Genomic DNA, 20,625 nt, shown 5'->3' with positions numbered 1-20,625 from the left:
GTAGATGCGATGTATAAAATACCCGATACAAGGATAGTGAGCCCTATTTGTTCCTATTGGAATTCTAATCGTTTGCAGAAAAAACACGTACGCCACACTGGAGAAGTATGTTGTCAATAAACAATTCCAGCATTTTTAAAACATATTTTTCGATATATTTAGAAGATGATTTGGAATCGTTTTTTACTAAGTATGAGGGATTTCTACCTCTCTCGAAATGGGCATCAAAACGATGTGATTAAACATTGTAATACAGAACATAACTTAGCCACATTGATTAGTGTCAAAGGGGCACATTAACTGTGGCAGTTCACATTTCCACTCATGTTTTAGTAATTTGTGTAGGGGAACCTGATGATGATTTGATTTTTCAAGAAGGTATATCCCCATTCCTCCGAGAAATATGGTGCCCCTTGCCAAGACATTTGTATCATAAATGTCTTAAAGCGTGTATAACGTTTGCTCAGAATGCCTTCACTATATACAAAATAAATATTTGCTTTATAGAAACACTAGTAATAATTTTCTCAATCTTTATTTTTTTTTTTTTCAGATCCCAATTTTGTCTATTTCGTTTCGTCGATAGCAGCTAAAAAGCATATTTTAAATGACAACTTAATTCGTGGAGGAATTTTAGCAACTCGGAGTATACATATTGCCGAGTCTTCCTTGTACTTCTGTCAAATTATAACCTTAAGAAATATTTATTTTTTGTCATATGCTCTCTTACATGCGAATAGTTTTACTTTGCATAACTCAACCTTAAACATTTTATAGTATAAATAATATCTTATCGATATATGAAATAGATGTTGTTCCCGTCGGGCCTCGTCAGTCAGGTACGGGAACTATTGATGTCTAAAAATGACTCTTGTTTATTAACTTTAACATCGTCTCAAATAAACTGATCCTGCTGTCAGTTATGTTTTGAAAGATAGATGTGGTAATTAGAGTCAATTTAAGACAACCTGAGACCTTCCTGGTGTGGCAATTTTATGATAGATGTTGTAAGTCAACAGTTTTTTTTTTTTATTTTTTATTTTTTTAATTCTTTATCTATATTTGTTATCAATTAGTATTATCATATCATTGTTCTTTGTAATTGAATAGGCATTATAGTTAAAATTATCATTGATCTTAGTAATTGAGTATGCATTAGAACTTGAATCATCTCTGTTCTTGATAATTGGGTATGCATTGAAATGTGTACATTTTCATAGTCTGAACAGAAAATGAAACAAAAATACACCAGGAAAGTTTCGGCCCAGATTAGTCAGACAATGACAATTATACGACAATCGTTTGATGTTGTTATAAGCATGAAAAAGAAAATGCATTTATAAAGCCAACTAGTGAACAATTATAAATGTATCATCTGATCCAACAAATACTTGTTATCCACAGAAAAGATTAAACATTCTTAGATCAACCAGAGGTACAAAGTACTTGATTGGTAAAAATGCCTCGTCTTTATTACACTTATTAAAACAAACAACCAACAATACAGGGTTAGAATATAGGACCGTATTAGTACCACTATAATATGAAATAAATACATACATTTTTTTGTCTAACTAATTTACACATCCTGCTTCCAATATTTCAACGTACGTGCCACTACCTCTATTTCTACAATACAATTGATGCTATCTGGTAATGAGTTAAATCACCTTTGATCTGCCAATTAGCCTCTTATTGCAATGGGTTCCATTAAAACACTCATATTTTCTCTGTGAGGTTTTATGATGTTACAGTTTTAATAACGATTTACATTTAATAGTCTGGAAAAGATGCATCGACTTAAGTTTGTATATTTATTAAACACTTGAATAAATGAATAGCATATTTCAATACAAATATATTTAAAAAGAACTTACCATTTTGAAAACAAATTCAGTACCATTTAGAAATTAGATCATGGGTCTACTATTTGTCACCGGAAATATAAGTAAAACTTCCAGAAATTGAACAATACATCTTGAATATGAATTATCATGAACATCGGAAATGCATATTGTATACTTTGTATCCACCTTAGTATCTAGAATGTTTATATCAAACTGAAGTTCTTATCTTACACCTTAATAAAAGTACTTACCATCTTAATAAAGGTGTTGCTTTAACTGTCCTGTCTCTCCTGGATACAGCTACTACTATAAAGAATGACATAATCCTTTTCATATTTCAAAATAATGACAATGCATATTCTCCTTCAAACCATTATATTTTACCTTTTTGTAAGTGTAATTGTAAAAGGAAATAGTGAAGTAATTGAGTGTAAATATTGCTCTCAAATTTATCAAATGACACGATATATGTAAACAAAAAATATTGGTTTCCAGTTTTAGCGATAAGAAATGTATTTAATTACCACTATCTTCAAGTTCTGTTGTTTGTTAGATAAATCATAAGATTCGTCGATCATTTTCACATCTGAATTGTAACCTGCAATTAAACTTTCTATGGACAAAGCAGAGCATTAAATGATTAGACAATCTGCAAAAGACAGAAAAAAATAATCATTAGAACAAGGTAATAGAAAGTCATATATATCTAGAACATATGAGAATATAGAATCATATTGAAGTGGGACAAACTGTGTTGAGGATGTGTAGTCACACCGTCTGGTCATTATATAGTACATACTAAGTCAAATAATCGGTTTCCACTGTGGAAGAGTGTATGGCTTAATCATAAAACTGTTATATAAACAACAAAAAAACATCTAAAGGAGTTAATACATTCATCAGGATAAAGTGGGTATCAACACACATCATTCAATGTATGAGTCTTGTATTAGGTGCATACTTGGGGTAAACCGATATAACAGATATTTGATTTACATATATATTGTTTAAATAGTTAAACATATTTTCATATACTTAACATGCAATTACAATTTAAGAATAATCAAGTCTATTTGATTAAACAAATATCAAACAGACTTTAATTGCAAGAGTATTCAAGAAAAACAAGATTCTAGGGGAAATCAAAAGAACGCAATAAATATATGTATAATCCTTTTGTATGGCATGCAGTCTGATTATATAACAATATAAGACAAATCAGAACAAATTTAAGAACAAACAAAAAAGGTCGTTAAGTCATATATGTTACATATACATTGTAAATATTTGATATGCAATGATACAAGTTGACTTATAAGAATGTAAATTTATATTACCCGTTCATCACAAAGATCAAGAAATGGTGAAGAAGGTGAATTAATAAGGAAAAACAATCGTTTCATATTTACTAAAAGAATAGGAAACAGGCTTAAAACATAATTTGTACACTAATGACACAAGACATGTTTATCAGACCATCATGGTAGATTTAAACAGATTCTTCAATAAAAATAGATACACAACTAAGGCTTACATTTTGAAACTGTCTGAAACTAACGTGAATTTTATTTATTAGTATTTTTCTCTGTAATTAGAAGTAAAATATAAATGATTATAATAGATATTACGTTACTCATTTTTTTACAAAACACCGGGAAGATGTAAACAACGGACCGAAACTAGCTACATATTTGGTTCTCGTTTAAAAGAACTATTTAGTAAGTGAAATCTATAGATAAAACTTACCAGTTATCAAAGTCTAAAAATGATGAAAACTTTATATATTATTGTGGAAGTTTACTTTGGACGTTATCGGAAAGTAAACGGAATTGTATCATATATGCACGCATGCTCGATATGAACCGGAATATGACCAAATAACATAAGAAAAAAAAAACGGCGCGGTTTAGTACCATCATTCTATCGAGAAAATTCAGGGAGACACTTCATAGGTAATACAGTCGAAAAATCTGTATTTGTAACAGTAATCAAGGGAACCAAGGTTATAGCGTAATCAAAAGACAAATACCAGACATTGAAAACAGACACACACAAGAAAGAACATAAAGTAACTAAAATCATACATACATAGTAACAAAATGTAAGCCTTCTTTCACAGTTTTAAAGTTAATTGGTAAAAATATTACTTACCTGGTATCGAAATCTACAAATAATGAAAACTTTATTTATTATTATATTAAAGGCTTACCTTTAGACGTTATCTGAAAGTAAACAGAATGTAACCATACAATGGTTTGCTGAAACCACAGCAATACAACGATTACCACAAAGCCAATACAGATAACATATTACATAGTATATGTGTACCCAGGAATGACAGTATGTATCACACAACATCAGATAGTATCACCCTTATTCATATTGATATGTATAACATCGATCAGACTCTTTCTGGAAACACTTAGTCGGTGACCATCAGCCATTTATTATATTTTCTTCGTGGATCTATGTGCAAAACATTATACTTGGCAACAATATATGTATTTCTTTCAACGAATACACTGTTATTATTATAAATGGACCAACAATTACTTTGATTGTTCATATATGCACGCATTCTCGATATGAACCGGAATATGACCATATAGGATAAGAAAAATAAACGGCGCGGTTTTCTACCATCATTCTATAGAGACAATTCGGGAGACACTTCATAGGTGATACAGTAGAAAAATCTGTATTTGTAACAGTAATCAAGGGAACCAAGGTTATAGCGTAATCAAAAGAATGTAATCCAGGGACAAATACCAGACATTGAAAACAGACACACACAAGAAAGAACATAAAGTAACTAAAATCATACATACAAAGTAACAAAATGTAAGTCTTCTTTCACAGTTTTAAAGCTAATTGGTAAAAATATTACTTACCTGGTATCGAAATCTACAAATAATGAAAACTTTATTTATTATTATATTAAAGGTTTACCTTTAGACGTTATCTGAAAGTAAACAGAATGTAACCATACAATGGTTTGCTGAAACCACAGCAATACAACGATTACCACAAAGCCAATACAGATAACGTATTACATAGTATATGTGTACCCAGGAATGACAGTATGTATCACACAACATCAGATAGTATCACCCTTATTCATATTGATATGTATAACATCGATCAGACTCTTTCTGGAAACACTTAGTCGGTGACCATCAGCCATTTATTATATTTTTTTCGTGGATCTATGTGCAAAACAGTATACTTTGCAACACATATATGTATTTCTTTCAACGAATACACTGTTATTATTATAAATGGACCAACAATTACTTTGATTGTTCATATATGCACGCATTCTCGATATGAACCGGAATATGACCATATAGGATAAGAAAAATAAACGGCGCGGTTTTCTACCATCATTCTATAGAGACAATTCGGGAGACACTTCATAGGTGATACAGTAGAAAAATCTGTATTTGTAACAGTAATCAAGGGAACCAAGGTTATAGCGTAATCAAAAGAATGTAATCCAGGGACAAATACCAGACATTGAAAACAGACACACACAAGAAAGAACATAAAGTAACTAAAATCATACATACAAAGTAACAAAATGTAAGTCTTCTTTCACAGTTTTAAAGCTAATTGGTAAAAATATTACTTACCTGGTATCGAAATCTACAAATAATGAAAACTTTATTTATTATTATATTAAAGGTTTACCTTTAGACGTTATCTGAAAGTAAACAGAATGTAACCATACAATGGTTTGCTGAAACCACAGCAATACAACGATTACCACAAAGCCAATACAGATAACGTATTACATAGTATATGTGTACCCAGGAATGACAGTATGTATCACACAACAGCTAGTAGTACCACCCATATTCATATTGATATGCTTAATATCTAATAGACTCTTTCTGGAAAATGAGTTAAGGAACATAAGAACCAAAAACAGCGCGATTTTCTACCTTCATTCTAGCATGACACCTTAGGGAGTCACGTCAATATGTTATAAGTAATACAGATGAATAAACTGTATTTGTATGTTTCGTTTTTTTTTTTTTTTTTTTGGGGGGGGGGGGGGGGGGGCGGGTTTCACAACGTTTGAAATATGAAAGAACATTTCAATAAAGGAACAATATGCACAACAATAACAAGGTACGTTTTTATCATGTAACATATAATATAATCATGTCATACAATACACCATTAATTTGAACATGTATAAAGACTTCAATCAACTAATTTTGTATGAGACAAAGAACAGGACAAATTTTAAGATTCAATTTAGAAATAAAAAATAAAATAAAAATGTATAATATTTCAAAATAATCTTACCTTAAAAGAAGCAGCTAAAAGGAAGGTAAATTTGATTTGTTAATATGTGTCTGGAAAAAAAACGTAGCATTAAATCATACATATAACGAAACCAAACTCCTTAATATTGCATGCTTAACCTTAATGATGACCTGGAAAAAAATCAAATGTAATCTATTAATGTCTAGAATATACCAAAGTCATTAGTACTTAAGGAAATAATTTTTGATTACTGAAAAAGAACAAATATTTTATGTATTGATTAATATGTAAGTGTTTGAGGAGAAGAATGCAAGAAAATACACGAAAACACAGTACACTTACCATCTATAAATATAAAGTTTAGCATCACTTTAATATATTTATGAACCAATGATACACATAGTATATACAACATAGTTTTCATAATAATTTACACATAAACCGAGAAAGTTTCAAATAACATTATTAATATTAGTCATCATGCACTATTTATGAACGATATAAATTATATGCATTTTTATCAGAATACCTGAAAGTAATCACATTTAATTTCATCATACAAGGTTAAGACAAAATCTAAATCCTGTATATATATCATCCACGGAAAATAATAGATAAACAACACAATGCTAAATAAATGACGTTAACGACATTATAAGGTGGTTATATACGGCAAATCTTAATACCCTCTTTAAAATTGAAACATAGATCAAATTACTGTACAGATTTGTTGTAGTGTTTGATCTGTATTACATAAGTATGTATATGCATGTGTTCCTAAGATGTGAGGATTCGGGTTTTATCATAATCAGAACAACTACAAATAACGACAAACACCAGTCATACAACAGTTGGTGTTGAAGCCGAGCACGTTGTTTATACTCCGGACGCGGTCCTTATAATCCTCAAATAAAACGACCACATCCTGGAGACATATTTTAATCTATTAAGGGCTTTTTTAACCAAAATATATCATTTAGCAATTTAAGACATCAATCAATAAAAATAGTCCTATATAAATATGTCGTGTCACAACAAAAACTATACTTGATGTTATTTTAATATCCATTTCGGAATCAATTTGTCCATTGTAAAGATAATCTTTCTGACACGACGACATCAGTAACAGTAAAAGACCAGCAGGACACACTTCACCAATAATCTTTGAAAATGTTGTTTGAAGTATTTGCAGGCAATAAGTATGTGAAAACCTAAAACAAAAATGATATTGAAATTAGTATTACAGTTTTATTAATAAAACAACAAGCATAACTATTATTGTCATCTACTGATTTAAAATATACTTGAGGACAATTCAGGAATTGATAATTAAACATTTCTCCTTTTAATATGTACTTTTTTCTTCATTTTTGTTTTTTGTCTGTCTCTGTATATCTCCTGACAGAAATTACAAACAGAGACATACAATAAGCGCAAAACAATTTGGAAAATGAAAGAACCAAACATAGCTAACAGATGAATCGAAAGCTTCCATGGAGTTGTTGAATTTGGAAAATCACGTATTTGAAGACAGTAAAAGAGTTTAGTAGTACAAATGTAGTATGAAAGAGCCTAGGCTAGGCTACAGACCCAACGAACAACAATACAAGTGGAAAATCTTCGAAAAGGGAAGCTACATGTATATGCCAGAAGAATCCTGATAGACTATAAAGCAATATTCAATGTTCAATTTTGACTAAGAAACCGGGATCATACCTCTCGCCGTAAATTGATTGGGACCACAGAGCAGGAATACCCCGAGAGACGAATTGTGTTGGTAAATCGGCGTGTGTACAAACATTTACACTCATGCATAGTGGGTAAATAGCCGAAAAGAAGAGAGTCGATAAAGTTGTTGGTTACTCTTCTATTAGAGTTAACTCTGTCAAATCTAGGAAAATCCCATCACGTTAGTCATGATAGGCAACTGATCTTTAAAGTCCTCAGACAGTAATTATATTGCCTCATGCATATCATCATATTATACCCGTTCTGCTGTAAAATAACATCAAAACACCCGAGCGTTTGAGGGAGGGGTGCGCTTACTTGTTATAATATGTAAAACCCTCAATAAGGATTATACACCTTCAGAGTCCTCTGACAGAAATTATATTTCCTCATGCACATCTACACATAATATCTAACCTTCCTTTGAAATTTATTAAAATCCTTTAAGCAGTTATAGAGGAGTTTTGCTCTTGAGATTTCAACATGTAAAACACTGAATTAGGATTATTACCCTTTGGAGTACTCTGGCAATAAATATATTCCCTCATGCACATTTACAAATTATACATAACCTTTCTATGAAATTTCATCAGCATCCTTTAAACGGTTAAGAGGAGTTGCGCTTACAAGATTTTAACATATTAAAAACACTGGGCTTGGATTATCTAACTGTGGAGTCCTATGAGAACAAATATATTTCTTCATGCACATATACATATGATACCTAATCTTCCTATGAAATTTCATCAAACTCTTTTCAGCAGTTTTGGAGGAGTTATGCTTACGAGGTTTTAACATGTTCTTCCTTGCACTTGGATTATATTCCTTAGGAGTTCACTGATGATACATATACTCCTTTGTGTAAATCTACATAGAAATTTCGCCCCGTGTAGGTCCAGGTGTCAAAAGAATAGGCTTGCAGCAGCGCTTAGCTTGTCGTACAAGACAACTTAATATGGCGCTCTGCCCACATAGAAACTGGGTTGTATGCCCCAGGTGGTGGAATGGGGTACCACTGGCTTGCTAAATGCTGAAGTTGTCAAGCTTTATTACGAAAAACCTGACCGCAAACCATACTGGTGAACCATGTTGGGAAAGATACCACGTTGCTCGCACGTTAAGGAACCCTGCTGTGGTATTCGGTAGGAGTAGGCGCCACAGGAGGCTTAATTGCCCGACCCTACCCATCCGTCCCTTTTTCAAGTGGCAATCAAAATTTGTCGACCCTATTATCCTTTTGTCCGCTACCTTTTTTTCATTTCATCATCATCATCATCATTTCGTGTTCATTTTATCATCCATGTCATGTCCATCACCTGAATATAACGGAAATATTGCTGCTCGGGCGTTAAACCCCAAAAATCAATCATTCAATCCTACGAAATTTCAACAAAATCATTGTAGCTCTTTAGGAGGATACTTGCATGCGAGGTTTTAACTTGTAAAACCCTAAATTTGCATAATTTCCCTTTGGAGTCTTCTGACAAAAATATCTTTCTTCATGCATATCTACATATTATTCCTTACCTTTACAAGAAACTTCATAAAATCTTTTCAGCGGTTTAGTAGGAGTTGCGTTTACGAAGTTTTAACATGTAAAACCATTGTTTTAACCTCCCTCTGGCGTTCTCCGATAGTGTACACATTCCTGATGCACATTTACATAAGGTAACCAATTTTTCTCAAAAACTTCATGAACACCCCTCGAGCGGTTTAGGATGAGTTGCGTTTACAAGAAATGTGGACGGACGGATCGACTGGCACGCAGATAGACCGACAGACAGATAGAAAGACAAAGAGACGAGGTGATTCCTATTTACTCCCCCAAACTTTGTTGTGGGAGTTAATTATGAAAAAGAATAAATCTTAATTTCAGCAAAAATATCGAAGCGTATAAAAACTGAATATAAAGAAAACTTGACACGTAGAAACAAAATTAAGCACTAGTAATATGTACTAGCATCTAAATATCAAACTTATATTGAATATAAAAGTCTTATAGAATGGAGCCCATAAAAGAGAGTTACAAAAGTCCACCTATGCGGAAACCACTATAATTCAAAGCTAGTCAGCAACAAACGATAAAAATGGAGACGTGAAAGATTTTTGCTATAAAGCATTTCAGACTCAGATTGGTAAAACCTAACACGATGTTTTATTCATCATAAGTAACAAAAATGTCAACGTAAGTGGAAAGAAAAAACAGGAAGTGATAGAACATCAAATAACTTTACCAACAAACTGCTTGGAAAACCGTCTTATTGTGTAGCAGAAATGACAAACAGTGGCTTATACTAGTCACTTCGTAAATTTGGAGGAAAGAAGCATACTCAAAGAAAAGTCATCAATGAATCACTTAGACTTACACAACACCTGCAGAAAGAATATAAGGGCAAAAACGGTAAAACCATAACAACAGAAGAAGGTTTATGTGTACACATGCTAGAGCACCTCAAATATATTACTAACTGGTCAAAATCAATAGAAAATTTTGATGGAGCATATCTACAGTGAGAAATGGATGTATTTACTGGAACTCCATCTACGGAAGAATTAAAACTAAAACTTGTCACGGCTGACCCAGCTACAACAACAGAGGCGATTTTTATCTATTTGTAACAGAGTTTCACTTAAATTTTTATAATGACACTTTAATAGAAAGATGATCTTGGAAATTGTGACAACTGGAGAGGCATCACCCTAATCTCAATCCAAAAACAATACGGTCTTTTATTATGTACTTCTTAACAAAACTTATATAAAAAAAAGACAATCAAATTGTGAGTGAATGCAACAAGCAACATTTAGGAAAGGGAATTTTGCATTGATTGGATGATTACCCCCAGATTCATTATTGGACGATGGATTTGAATGGAAAATGTCACAAATAGTCAATAAAATCGACTTCAAGAATGTATTTTATAGTATTTATAGACACACTCTGCCAAATGTTAAGATCGTATTGATAAGCAAACAAAATTGTGATGCTTATCAAATGCTGGCATACGCAGTTTGAATGTTCTGTCTTATTGAATACCAAGGAAACGAATGGCTTGCTATTATTTCGAAGGTAATACAAGGCTGTATCATCTTTATTATTTTAAATCCAGTAGTCATAGATTGGATATTAAGGAACGCCATAAGTGACGAGAAAAGCGAAATAAAATAATGCCCTATAATCATGTAAGCATGATCATGTTCAGAAAACACATTCTGCCTCTTTGCAAATCAAGCTGGACTTCAACAAATGCAAAGGGAATGAGCTTCATTACTTGATTTTGTTGGATACTAAAGGTGAATGGAAATGAGATCCTGCATTTGGAACAATTAGTTGACCTACGGACACTCATAAGTACTGAAGACTCTCACACAGATTTGCAAAAGCAAAAACGGCATTGTCAGAGCTAACAAGCACTTGTATATTAAATCATTACAGTAGTAAACCAAAGCAAAACTATATAACAACAACATGACATCAGTTCTTCTATATGGTAGTAAATGATGGAGAGTCACAAAAGTAGACACCTAATATAGGTCACTACACAGTTTTTATCACAGCTGCCCCTAATACATTTACATAATAATTTGGCCAAACACAATATCAAATAACAACCTATTCAAAATGAGAGAATCTACATGTATGATAGACCAAATAAAAGTACTGCCCTTCCGATGGTTTGGGTATAGTATGAAAATGTAAAGTTCAGACATCACAGACACAGTATTACGCGGACGCTGCAAGGTAAAGTCCCTAGTGACCGACCGAAACCAACATTTCGAAGGATTGTCGAAAATGGGTAAAAATATAACATGGATTGAATCAAATGTTTTGTTAAAGAAACATGATGAGTGGAGAGACCTTATCTAAACCTTGTGCCGTAAATAAGGTTGAACTTTGATATTGTGAGTATTATTTTATATTTCAATTACGGTACTTACAAGGCTTACTTATGAATTGCAGACAGTGGCATGGCTTGAGTAAATACTGCACTAGTTTAATTATCTGAAGGTTCCAGTTTATTTTGGTATCTCAACTGATATAATCCATTCTGTTCTTCCCTGTATGATCCGTGAAAATGCTTCTATGTAACTCTAATCATAAAGGCATGATGGAGGTAATCATCTATCTTAAATAGAAAGGTTTGTATATTATCTATAGTCGGATATTTATTTACATGAGATATGAAAGGAAAAACAGTTATTTTTCTTTTAGAATGTATAAGTTGTGACATTGCTGCGTTAACTGAACATATTTCAAATTAAAAAAAAAAGAAACTGAATACACATAAAATACAAATACGAAGAAATTGAGGCCTAATGGTAAAAGAAAATATAACCGGCCGATGGAACAACAACTGCCAACTAATGTTCAAGGAAATCAATAAGATCTTCAAAGCAAAGATCGTGAAGGATTAAAGAAATAAAAGACAAGAATTAAGTGTGTCATTATAATTATGTGTACTGTTGTTTATAAGACGGGTACATTCCGGCTCCTAGAAAACTGGTTATGCGTTGTTCCAGTCACTGTCGCCGTTTTTTTTTACGTCAGCGACTATTGTTTTAGAATAGTCTCTTGCATGTTAAAGAAACTGTAGTTGACCTCTAGTATTCCACTATTTGCTTTGTGCGAACTCCGTCTTTAAAGTAACCCTGGAACCCCAAAAACAATAGACGAAGAACAAATAATAAAATTCAAAAGAACCTAAAAAGTGCACGTACTAATCCGAAACCGATGGAAAGCAATGAGTTAAGTCAGTCAATCCTACAGAGTGAGCAACTCTCTTTGAAGCCATTTGGAGAAGAGAGTCTCTCTTTATGACGTTTGAATTTCCGTGCAGCATTTTATCGTCCCATTAATTTTTGCGTAAACTTGTTAGCCTGTGTAAAAACACTGTTTAATGATTTGAATTTCCTGCAAAGTGTTTGATACGAGGAAAGACGTTCCATTTTCTCTGGAGCTGCTCGAATATCACAATGTATGATTAAATAATTGGCCAGAAAAAAGTCAGGTAAACAGGTAGTTGTTTTAGTGAGTCTGTAATGTCATTGGTTTTATGCTATTCAAAACACTTGAATTAAAGGACTGTGTGTCAACTTTAGTTACACTATAAAGGAACTTTGAATAAAGTCTGCAATCTAGAGATGTAGGCAAGGTTCAGTGCGTAGTAGTTCACTGGGATGCACACTATCTGTTCAACATTATAATCCTCCAAAATGGACTTATATTTAGGCAATTTGAAAACTCAACATAGTAATCGTTCCATGAAAAAAAAAACATAACAACAAATACGAGGACGGACAAAAAATAAATCTTACAATAAGTCAAATTCAAAGCAAGAACTAAGTGAAATTACCACAATGACAGGTTTATTTCTGGTCTTTTGAGAATTACCTCTGATCTGTAAATGTCATATCCATGGGAAAAAGATGTATGAAATAAGATAAATCAAGTTTGTATGCTCTCGTTATGAATGACTGGCCATAACTACTTACAAGGACAACGTGAAGGCAACATTGTTTGGTCTACAAACTTAAATTGAATGACGTCTAATATTGGAGTACGAACTCGTTGTGAAAAACAAAATCAACCGGAATTAAGACTGCTAGATAAAATAGCACAATAAAAAGGTCCACAATGGTAATGAAGGACAAATGGACAAGTACTTTAGGTATAATAGCTTTTAGCAGATAGCACATTATATTAGTCTACAAACTCATGTCAAAGGGTACACTAGATAGGTCTTCACAAAGATTTTGAGAGTTGTTTACTTGAAAGATTTGGTTTAAAGTTGGCAGCGAAAGAAAAACTATATGACAACTTATAGAAAACCAATCAAAATTAAACACTCGAAAGTAATTCAACTGCAACACAAGAAAAACAAGATCATGTAAATTTGGAGTATGTATTGCTCTCTTTGTCAGGTTGTAATTAGTAGATGACTAATATTACCACAGAGAAACGGAATATTTGAGATTCAAGTGATTATTTGAAGATAAATACAAATGTGATTGTTGTGAATATCATGGATGTTATTTACTTTCCAAAATTTTACATCTATAATTTTGTCATTAGTAATACTTATCTTTTTTAAATTACTACCATTTTCATCTCCGGGATTTTCAGCAGTGTATGACGTTTTTATTGAATTTGTCTCTACATACTGCATCTGATTGGTTAATACACCTGTAAACCGATAACAGAAAATTAACAGATTACAAAACAAGCAGCTAATTTTATCTTTTATAACATACATACGTTTTGAAGATGTTCCATTTCGGCCCTCTCAAATATAATGAAAAAGGCCGAAAAAACCGAATCCGAACTAAAAAATGAGGACACAGACATTTCACTTAATTACATAATCCATAAATACGTATGTCAATTTAGTGCATCATAGTTCAAATGAAAAATAATCTCCTAACCTGTAACATCCCAGGTTACTTGGTTTAAACCAAAACCAGAGTAAAACTGGGTTTACACATAACATGATACTCATGATTGAGTCTTATATGCTATGATTAAAAGTACTAACACACAAATAAACTTACCTTTCTAATATCTTGAAGCACAGCATATCCTTTTGTCATTTACAATATTTTTTCTCAATAGTCTTAATGACTCTTTAATATTACCAAGAAAATGTCTCGTTCAAAAATACGCGATTAAACAATCCGCCTTTAAACAATAATTCAACAATATAGTGCTTAGATAAAGGTCTCATAGCCGTCAAGTAACATGCCATAAAAAATGGTGAATGGTGAATAATTTGAATACGTTTGATATACATACATCAAAGCAAACCATATGGTATTTCCAAGAATGGTGATCAATTGTTCAACGAATATACCGTCTGGTCGACTGAAAGAAATTTATTGCACAATCGACTGAATACAAAACGTTTACGTCATGATAAGGGCAGCTGAAATATCAATTATGCATTGAACGTGTAAATCACAAGTGAATACGCTATGAAACATTGTATAGATAACATACTTCTATCAGAGATATGATATAAATTATTGCATGGCATAGTATAGTATATAACTAATATAAGAATATTAAATAATGATTGAACTATAATTCACCGCTTGGTTGGTTATGAATCTTCGTGTGTCTTTTGTAGCTTTATAATTGGAAATATCAGAGGGACAACCAATTTCCTACAATAAAAATTACAAAAAAACTCTTTAATGATTTTCACTGTCAACGTCAGCTCCTGATTATTTAATTTGCCAAGCTTATGTTATCTTATCCAATTGCATTAATGTGTTTCCAATGTAAGGAAAAATTATAGCATTTTATTTCTTCTAACGTTGCACATCTTTATTTTTACAGAACACCTTGAAATGCGACGGAAAAATGAATATATGTATCTACTTTGTATCTGATTTAGGGAGGAGCGCTATAAAAACCCATCTTTCATATCGGAATGCCCGTACTGCCAGGACCATTTAAGTGGTTTTCAACTTTTTAGTTTTCATCCTGGTATTGCCATATGTTACACTGACATTACGTATTGAGTACTGGCAAGAATTTTTATGTTTGGTAATTTTGTAATTAACCTTCATTATTCAAACGTTTTATGTACCAAGAGTAATCAAAAGAACCAAGATTATAGCGGTAATCAAAAAAATGTTATCCAGGGACAAAGACCAGAAACACAGACATACACAACAAAGAACATAAAGTAACTAAAGTCATACATACAAAGTAACAAAAGCAAATGAGCATATGGGATTCCACTAAAAACTGGGAGCATGGACCAGGTGCACCGGTAGGGTAAGCGTCCTCTGCTTTTCTACAAATGCCCTAACCCTAACAACAGCACGACTTACCAGTCTGTTTCTTTATTGAACAGTTTCAACGATTCTTGTTCTTTTTTCTTATTCACTATTTCTAAAACATAAATAATATCGTGTTATTTTCTACAAATTTATTTGTATCAAGCAAATGTTCCGTCATCCTGGAACAATCATTTCATGATTAAGAATATAGTAGTTTAAAATTTCAACTTAACAAAATATCTTTCTAGAAAGTTCTATCTACGAATTGTTGTGATGAGTAACCTAAAATGATTGGAGAATAGGAGATAAACATGAAATGATTTGTCATTAACTATATTTGGCTTTATGTTTTATCATCTTCATTCAGGTTACAAGAAAAAGACATACCAGCATGTTTACTCTGTGAATACAAGTTATAACGATCTGTGTCTTCTTTGTTAGTAATTCTGTAACAGAAACGATAGCATGCACAATTGCAACGTTTTTCACCAACAGGGTTATGTTGCTACAACATTGAAGTCATTACTACAGAAGTTTTATGGTCGTCATCATGAACTCGTGGATCGTTAAGGTGTATCTATCTACGCTAGGGAAAACTAATTTGTTCACAATGTCATTGTTTTCCTTTTCTCTTTCGATACCCCGGACTTGACTTTTTATGAGCAACTCGGCAGGCGTTTCTAGAAAAGCATAGGACGCTTACCCTATCGGTGCACCTGGTCTACGCTCCGAGTTTTTAGTGGAGTCCGAGTTGCTCATTTACTTTTGTTACTTTGAATGATTTTAGTTACTTTATGTTCTTTGATGTGTATGTCTGTTTACCATGTCTCGTCTTTGTACCTGGATTGCATTATTTTGATTACCGCTATAACCTTGGTTCCCTTGATTACTCTTTAACAAAAAAATTATAGTCCCGATAAATTTATTAGTTACTACTCTAATTGAAGGGTAACAGATACATGCCCAATAAGCCTATGCGTAAGCCGCTGAATTATATTTTGCAATTTGGTGTATTGGTCACAATTTAACGAACTTGTTATTTTACTTATTGATTCTGTCTTTTTTTTTCAAAAAGCACAACAGTTACATCTTTGAGGCTAAACTTAATATTGTATATCAAAGTCATGTATGGTTTTACAAGTAACTCACAGTTTGCTTACACAGCTAGTATTGATAGCAACAGGTATTAAAACGTCAGAAGCCTAATATATATTTTTTATATCTTAATGTTTTACTTCACCTTCTTATGTAATGTGTGCAAGAAATAATGCATGATTTAGATAGTTTAAGGATGTAATATATCTAAAAACAAGATAAAAATGCCTTACCTGTAAAGACTCCTCTCCAAAATTAATGTTAAAATGATATTTTGTCTTTTTATCAACAGAACCTGTAAGAATAGATATCAATTTGTTTCATCAAATCAATGTACCAGTTGACCAACTTTATATTTGTCCACATAAATACTCTCGTCATACAATATAAGGCTAACTCAAACTGTGGTAACAATACACCACGCGTTTACTCCACCTCAAATAAAAGACAATCTGAACCCGTGTTAACCCGTTCTCATAACATTCCAATGCAACGATTTAATTTGGTTTAACTATTCTTTGCAATTAACAGCGCATCATTTATTTTTACTTTGTAATATTTAATCAGACTGTACACATCTATAACAACAACAGCGGGACTTACAAGTCTGTTTCTTTATTGAAAAGTTTCAACGATTCTTGTTCTTTTTCGTATTCACTAATTCTAAAACATAAATGATATCATTCTTATTTTCTACAAATTTATTTTTATCAAGCAAATGTTTCGTCATCCTGGAACAATCATTTCATGATTAGCAATATAGTAGTTTAAAATTTCAACTTAACAAAATATCTTTCTAGAAAGTTCTATCTACGAATTGTTGTGATGAGTAACCTAAAATGATTGGAGAATAGGAGATAAACATGAAATGATTTGTCATTAACTATATTTGGCTTTATGTTTTATCATCTTCATTCAGGTTACAAGAAAAAGACATACCAGCATGTTTACTCTGTGAATACAAGTTATAACGATCTGTGTCTTCTGTGTTAGTAATTCTGTAATAGAAACGATAGCATGCACAATTGCAACGTTTTTCACCAACAGGGTTATGTTGCTACAACATTGAAGTCATTACTACAGAAGTTTTATGGTCGTCATCATGAACTCGTGGATCGTTAAGGTGTATCTATCTACGCTAGGGAAAACTAATTTGTTCACAATGTCATTGTTTTCCTTTTCTCTTTCGACTACCCCGGACTTGACTTTTTATGAGCAACTCGGCAGGCGTTTCTAGAAAAGCATAGGACGCTTACCCTATCGGTGCACCTGGTCTACGCTCCGAGTTTTTAGTGGAGTCCGAGTTGCTCATTTACTTTTGTTACTTTGAATGATTTTAGTTACTTTATGTTCTTTGATGTGTATGCCTGTTTACCATGTCTCGTCCTTGTACCTGGATTGCATTATTTTGATTACCGCTATAACCTTGGTTCCCGTGATTACTCCTTAACAAAAAAATTATCATCCCGATAAATTTATTAGTTACTACTCTAATTGAAGGGTAACAGATACATGCCCAATAAGCCTATGCGTAAGCCGCTGAATTATATTTTGCAATTTGGTGTATTGGTCACAATTTAACGAACTTGTTATTTTACTTATTGATTCTGTCTTTTTTTTTTTCAAAAAGTACAACAGTTACATCTTTGAGGCTAAACTTAATATTGTATATCAAAGTCATGTATGGTTTTACAAGTAACTCACAGTTTGCTTACACAGCTAGTATTGATAGCAACAGGTATTAAAACGTCAGAAGCCTAATATATATTTTTTATATCTTAATGTTTTACTTCACCTTCTTATGTAATGTGTGCAAGAAATAATGCATGATTTAGATAGTTTAAGGATGTAATATATCTAAAAACAAGATAAAAATGCCTTACCTGTAAAGACTCCTCTCCAAAATTAATGTTAAAATGATATTTTGTCTTTTTATCAACAGAACCTGTAAGAATAGATATCAATTTGTTTCATCAAATCAATGTACCAGTTGACCAACTTTATATTTGTCCACATAAATACTCTCGTCATACAATATAAGGCTAACTCAAACTGTGGTAACAATACACCACGCGTTTACTCCACCTCAAATAAAAGACAATCTGAACCCGTGTTAACCCGTTCTCATAACATTCCAATGCAACGATTTAATTTGGTTTAACTATTCTTTGCAATTAACAGCGCATCATTTATTTTTACTTTGTAATATTTAATCAGACTGTACACATCTATAATAACAACAGCGGGACTTACAAGTCTGTTTCTTTATTGAACAGTTTCAACGATTCTTGTTCTTTTTCGTATTCACTAATTCTAAAACATAAATGATATCATTCTTATTTTCTACAAATTTATTTTTATCAAGCAAATGTTTCGTCATCCTGGAACAATCATTTCATGATTAGCAATATAGTAGTTTAAAATTTCAACTTAACAAAATATCTTTCTAGAAAGTTCTATCTACGAATTGTTGTGATGAGTAACCTAAAATGATTGGAGAATAGGAGATAAACATGAAATGATTTGTCATTAACTATATTTGGCTTTATGTTTTATCATCTTCATTCAGGTTACAAGAAAAAGACATACCAGCATGTTTACTCTGTGAATACAAGTTATAACGATCTGTGTCTTCTGTGTTAGTAATTCTGTAATAGAAACGATAGCATGCACAATTGCAACGTTTTTCACCAACAGGGTTATGTTGCTACAACATTGAAGTCATTACTACAGAAGTTTTATGGTCGTCATCATGAACTCGTGGATCGTTAAGGTGTATCTATCTACGCTAGGGAAAACTAATTTGTTCAACATGTCATTGTTTTCCTTTTCTCTTTCGATTACCCCGGACTTGACTTTTTATGAGCAACTCGGCAGGCGTTTCTAGAAAAGCATAGGACGCTTACCCTATCGGTGCACCTGGTCTACGCTCCGAGTTTTTAGTGGAGTCCGAGTTGCTCATTTACTTTTGTTACTTTGAATGATTTTAGTTACTTTATGTTCTTTGATGTGTATGTCTGTTTACCATGTCTCGTCTTTGTACCTGGATTGCATTATTTTGATTACCGCTATAACCTTGGTTCCCTTGATTACTCTTTAACAAACAAATTATCATCCCGATAAATTTATTAGTTACTACTCTAATTGAAGGGTAACAGATACATGCCCAATAAGCCTATGCGTAAGCCGCTGAATTATATTTTGCAATTTGGTGTATTGGTCACAATTTAACGAACTTGTTATTTTACTTATTGATTCTCTCTTTTTTTTCAAAAAGTACAACAGTTACATCTTTGAGGCTAAAGTTAATATTGTATATCAAAGTCATTACAAGTAACTCACAGTTTGCTTACACAGCTAGTATTGATAGCAACAGGTATTAAAAAGTCAGAAGCCTAATATATATTTTTTATATCTTAATGTTTTACTTCACCTTCTTATGTAATGTGTGCAAGAAATAATGCATGATTTAGATAGTTTAAGGATGTAATATATCTAAAAACAAGATAAAAATGCCTTACCTGTAAAGACTCCTCTCCAAAATTAATGTTAAAATGATATTTTGTCTTTTTATCAACAGAACCTGTAAGAATAGATATCAATTTGTTTCATCAAATCAATGTACCATTTGACCAACTTTATATTTGTCCACATAAATACTCTCGTCATACAATATAAGGCTAACTCAAACTGTGGTAACAATACACCACCCGTTTACTCAACCTCAAATAAAAGACAAACGTAACCAGTGTTAACCCGTTCTCATAACATTCCCAATGCAACGATTTAATTTGGTTTAACTATTCTTTGCAATTAACAGCGCATTATTTATTTTTACTTTGTAATATTTAATCAGACTGTTCACATCTATAATAACAACAGCGGGACTTACCAG

The 20,625-nt window shown here is 32.3% G+C and overlaps 1 protein-coding gene across 1 annotated transcript; it reads right to left on the bottom strand.

Annotated features, from left to right (window-relative positions):
• Positions 1 to 533: 533 nt before the first annotated feature.
• On the bottom strand, positions 534 to 19,325 carry LOC148603952 (uncharacterized). The gene is made up of 10 exons (XM_088551475.1): positions 19,320 to 19,325; positions 18,614 to 18,675; positions 17,334 to 17,343; positions 16,964 to 17,025; positions 16,023 to 16,081; positions 15,687 to 15,747; positions 11,790 to 15,011; positions 2,372 to 7,333; positions 2,099 to 2,153; positions 534 to 1,629 (listed from the first exon to the last, which is right to left on the bottom strand). The coding sequence occupies exons 1-7, from the start codon at positions 19,323 to 19,325 to the stop codon at positions 14,948 to 14,950; spliced, it is 324 nt and encodes a 107-aa protein (XP_088407601.1). The 3' UTR covers positions 534 to 1,629; positions 2,099 to 2,153; positions 2,372 to 7,333; positions 11,790 to 14,947.
• Between the last annotated feature and the right edge of the window lie 1,300 nt (positions 19,326 to 20,625).

This window comes from Perna viridis, chromosome 11 (genome assembly GCF_037379345.1).
Source record: "Perna viridis isolate PV_CMFRI_1.1 ecotype Kerala chromosome 11, ASM3737934v1, whole genome shotgun sequence".
Lineage (NCBI taxonomy): Eukaryota > Metazoa > Mollusca > Bivalvia > Mytilida > Mytilidae > Perna > Perna viridis.
This window is presented reverse-complemented; position numbering and strand designations above follow the sequence as displayed.

Coding starts and splice junctions, on each gene's coding strand:
- LOC148603952 (XM_088551475.1), bottom strand. Junction 16,082..16,963: donor TTGGAGAGGAGTCTTTACAG/GTAAGGCATTTT, acceptor TTTCTGTTACAG/AATTACTAACAAAGAAGACA. Junction 15,748..16,022: donor TTCACAGAGTAAACATGCTG/GTATGTCTTTTT, acceptor TTTATGTTTTAG/AAATAGTGAATAAGAAAAAA.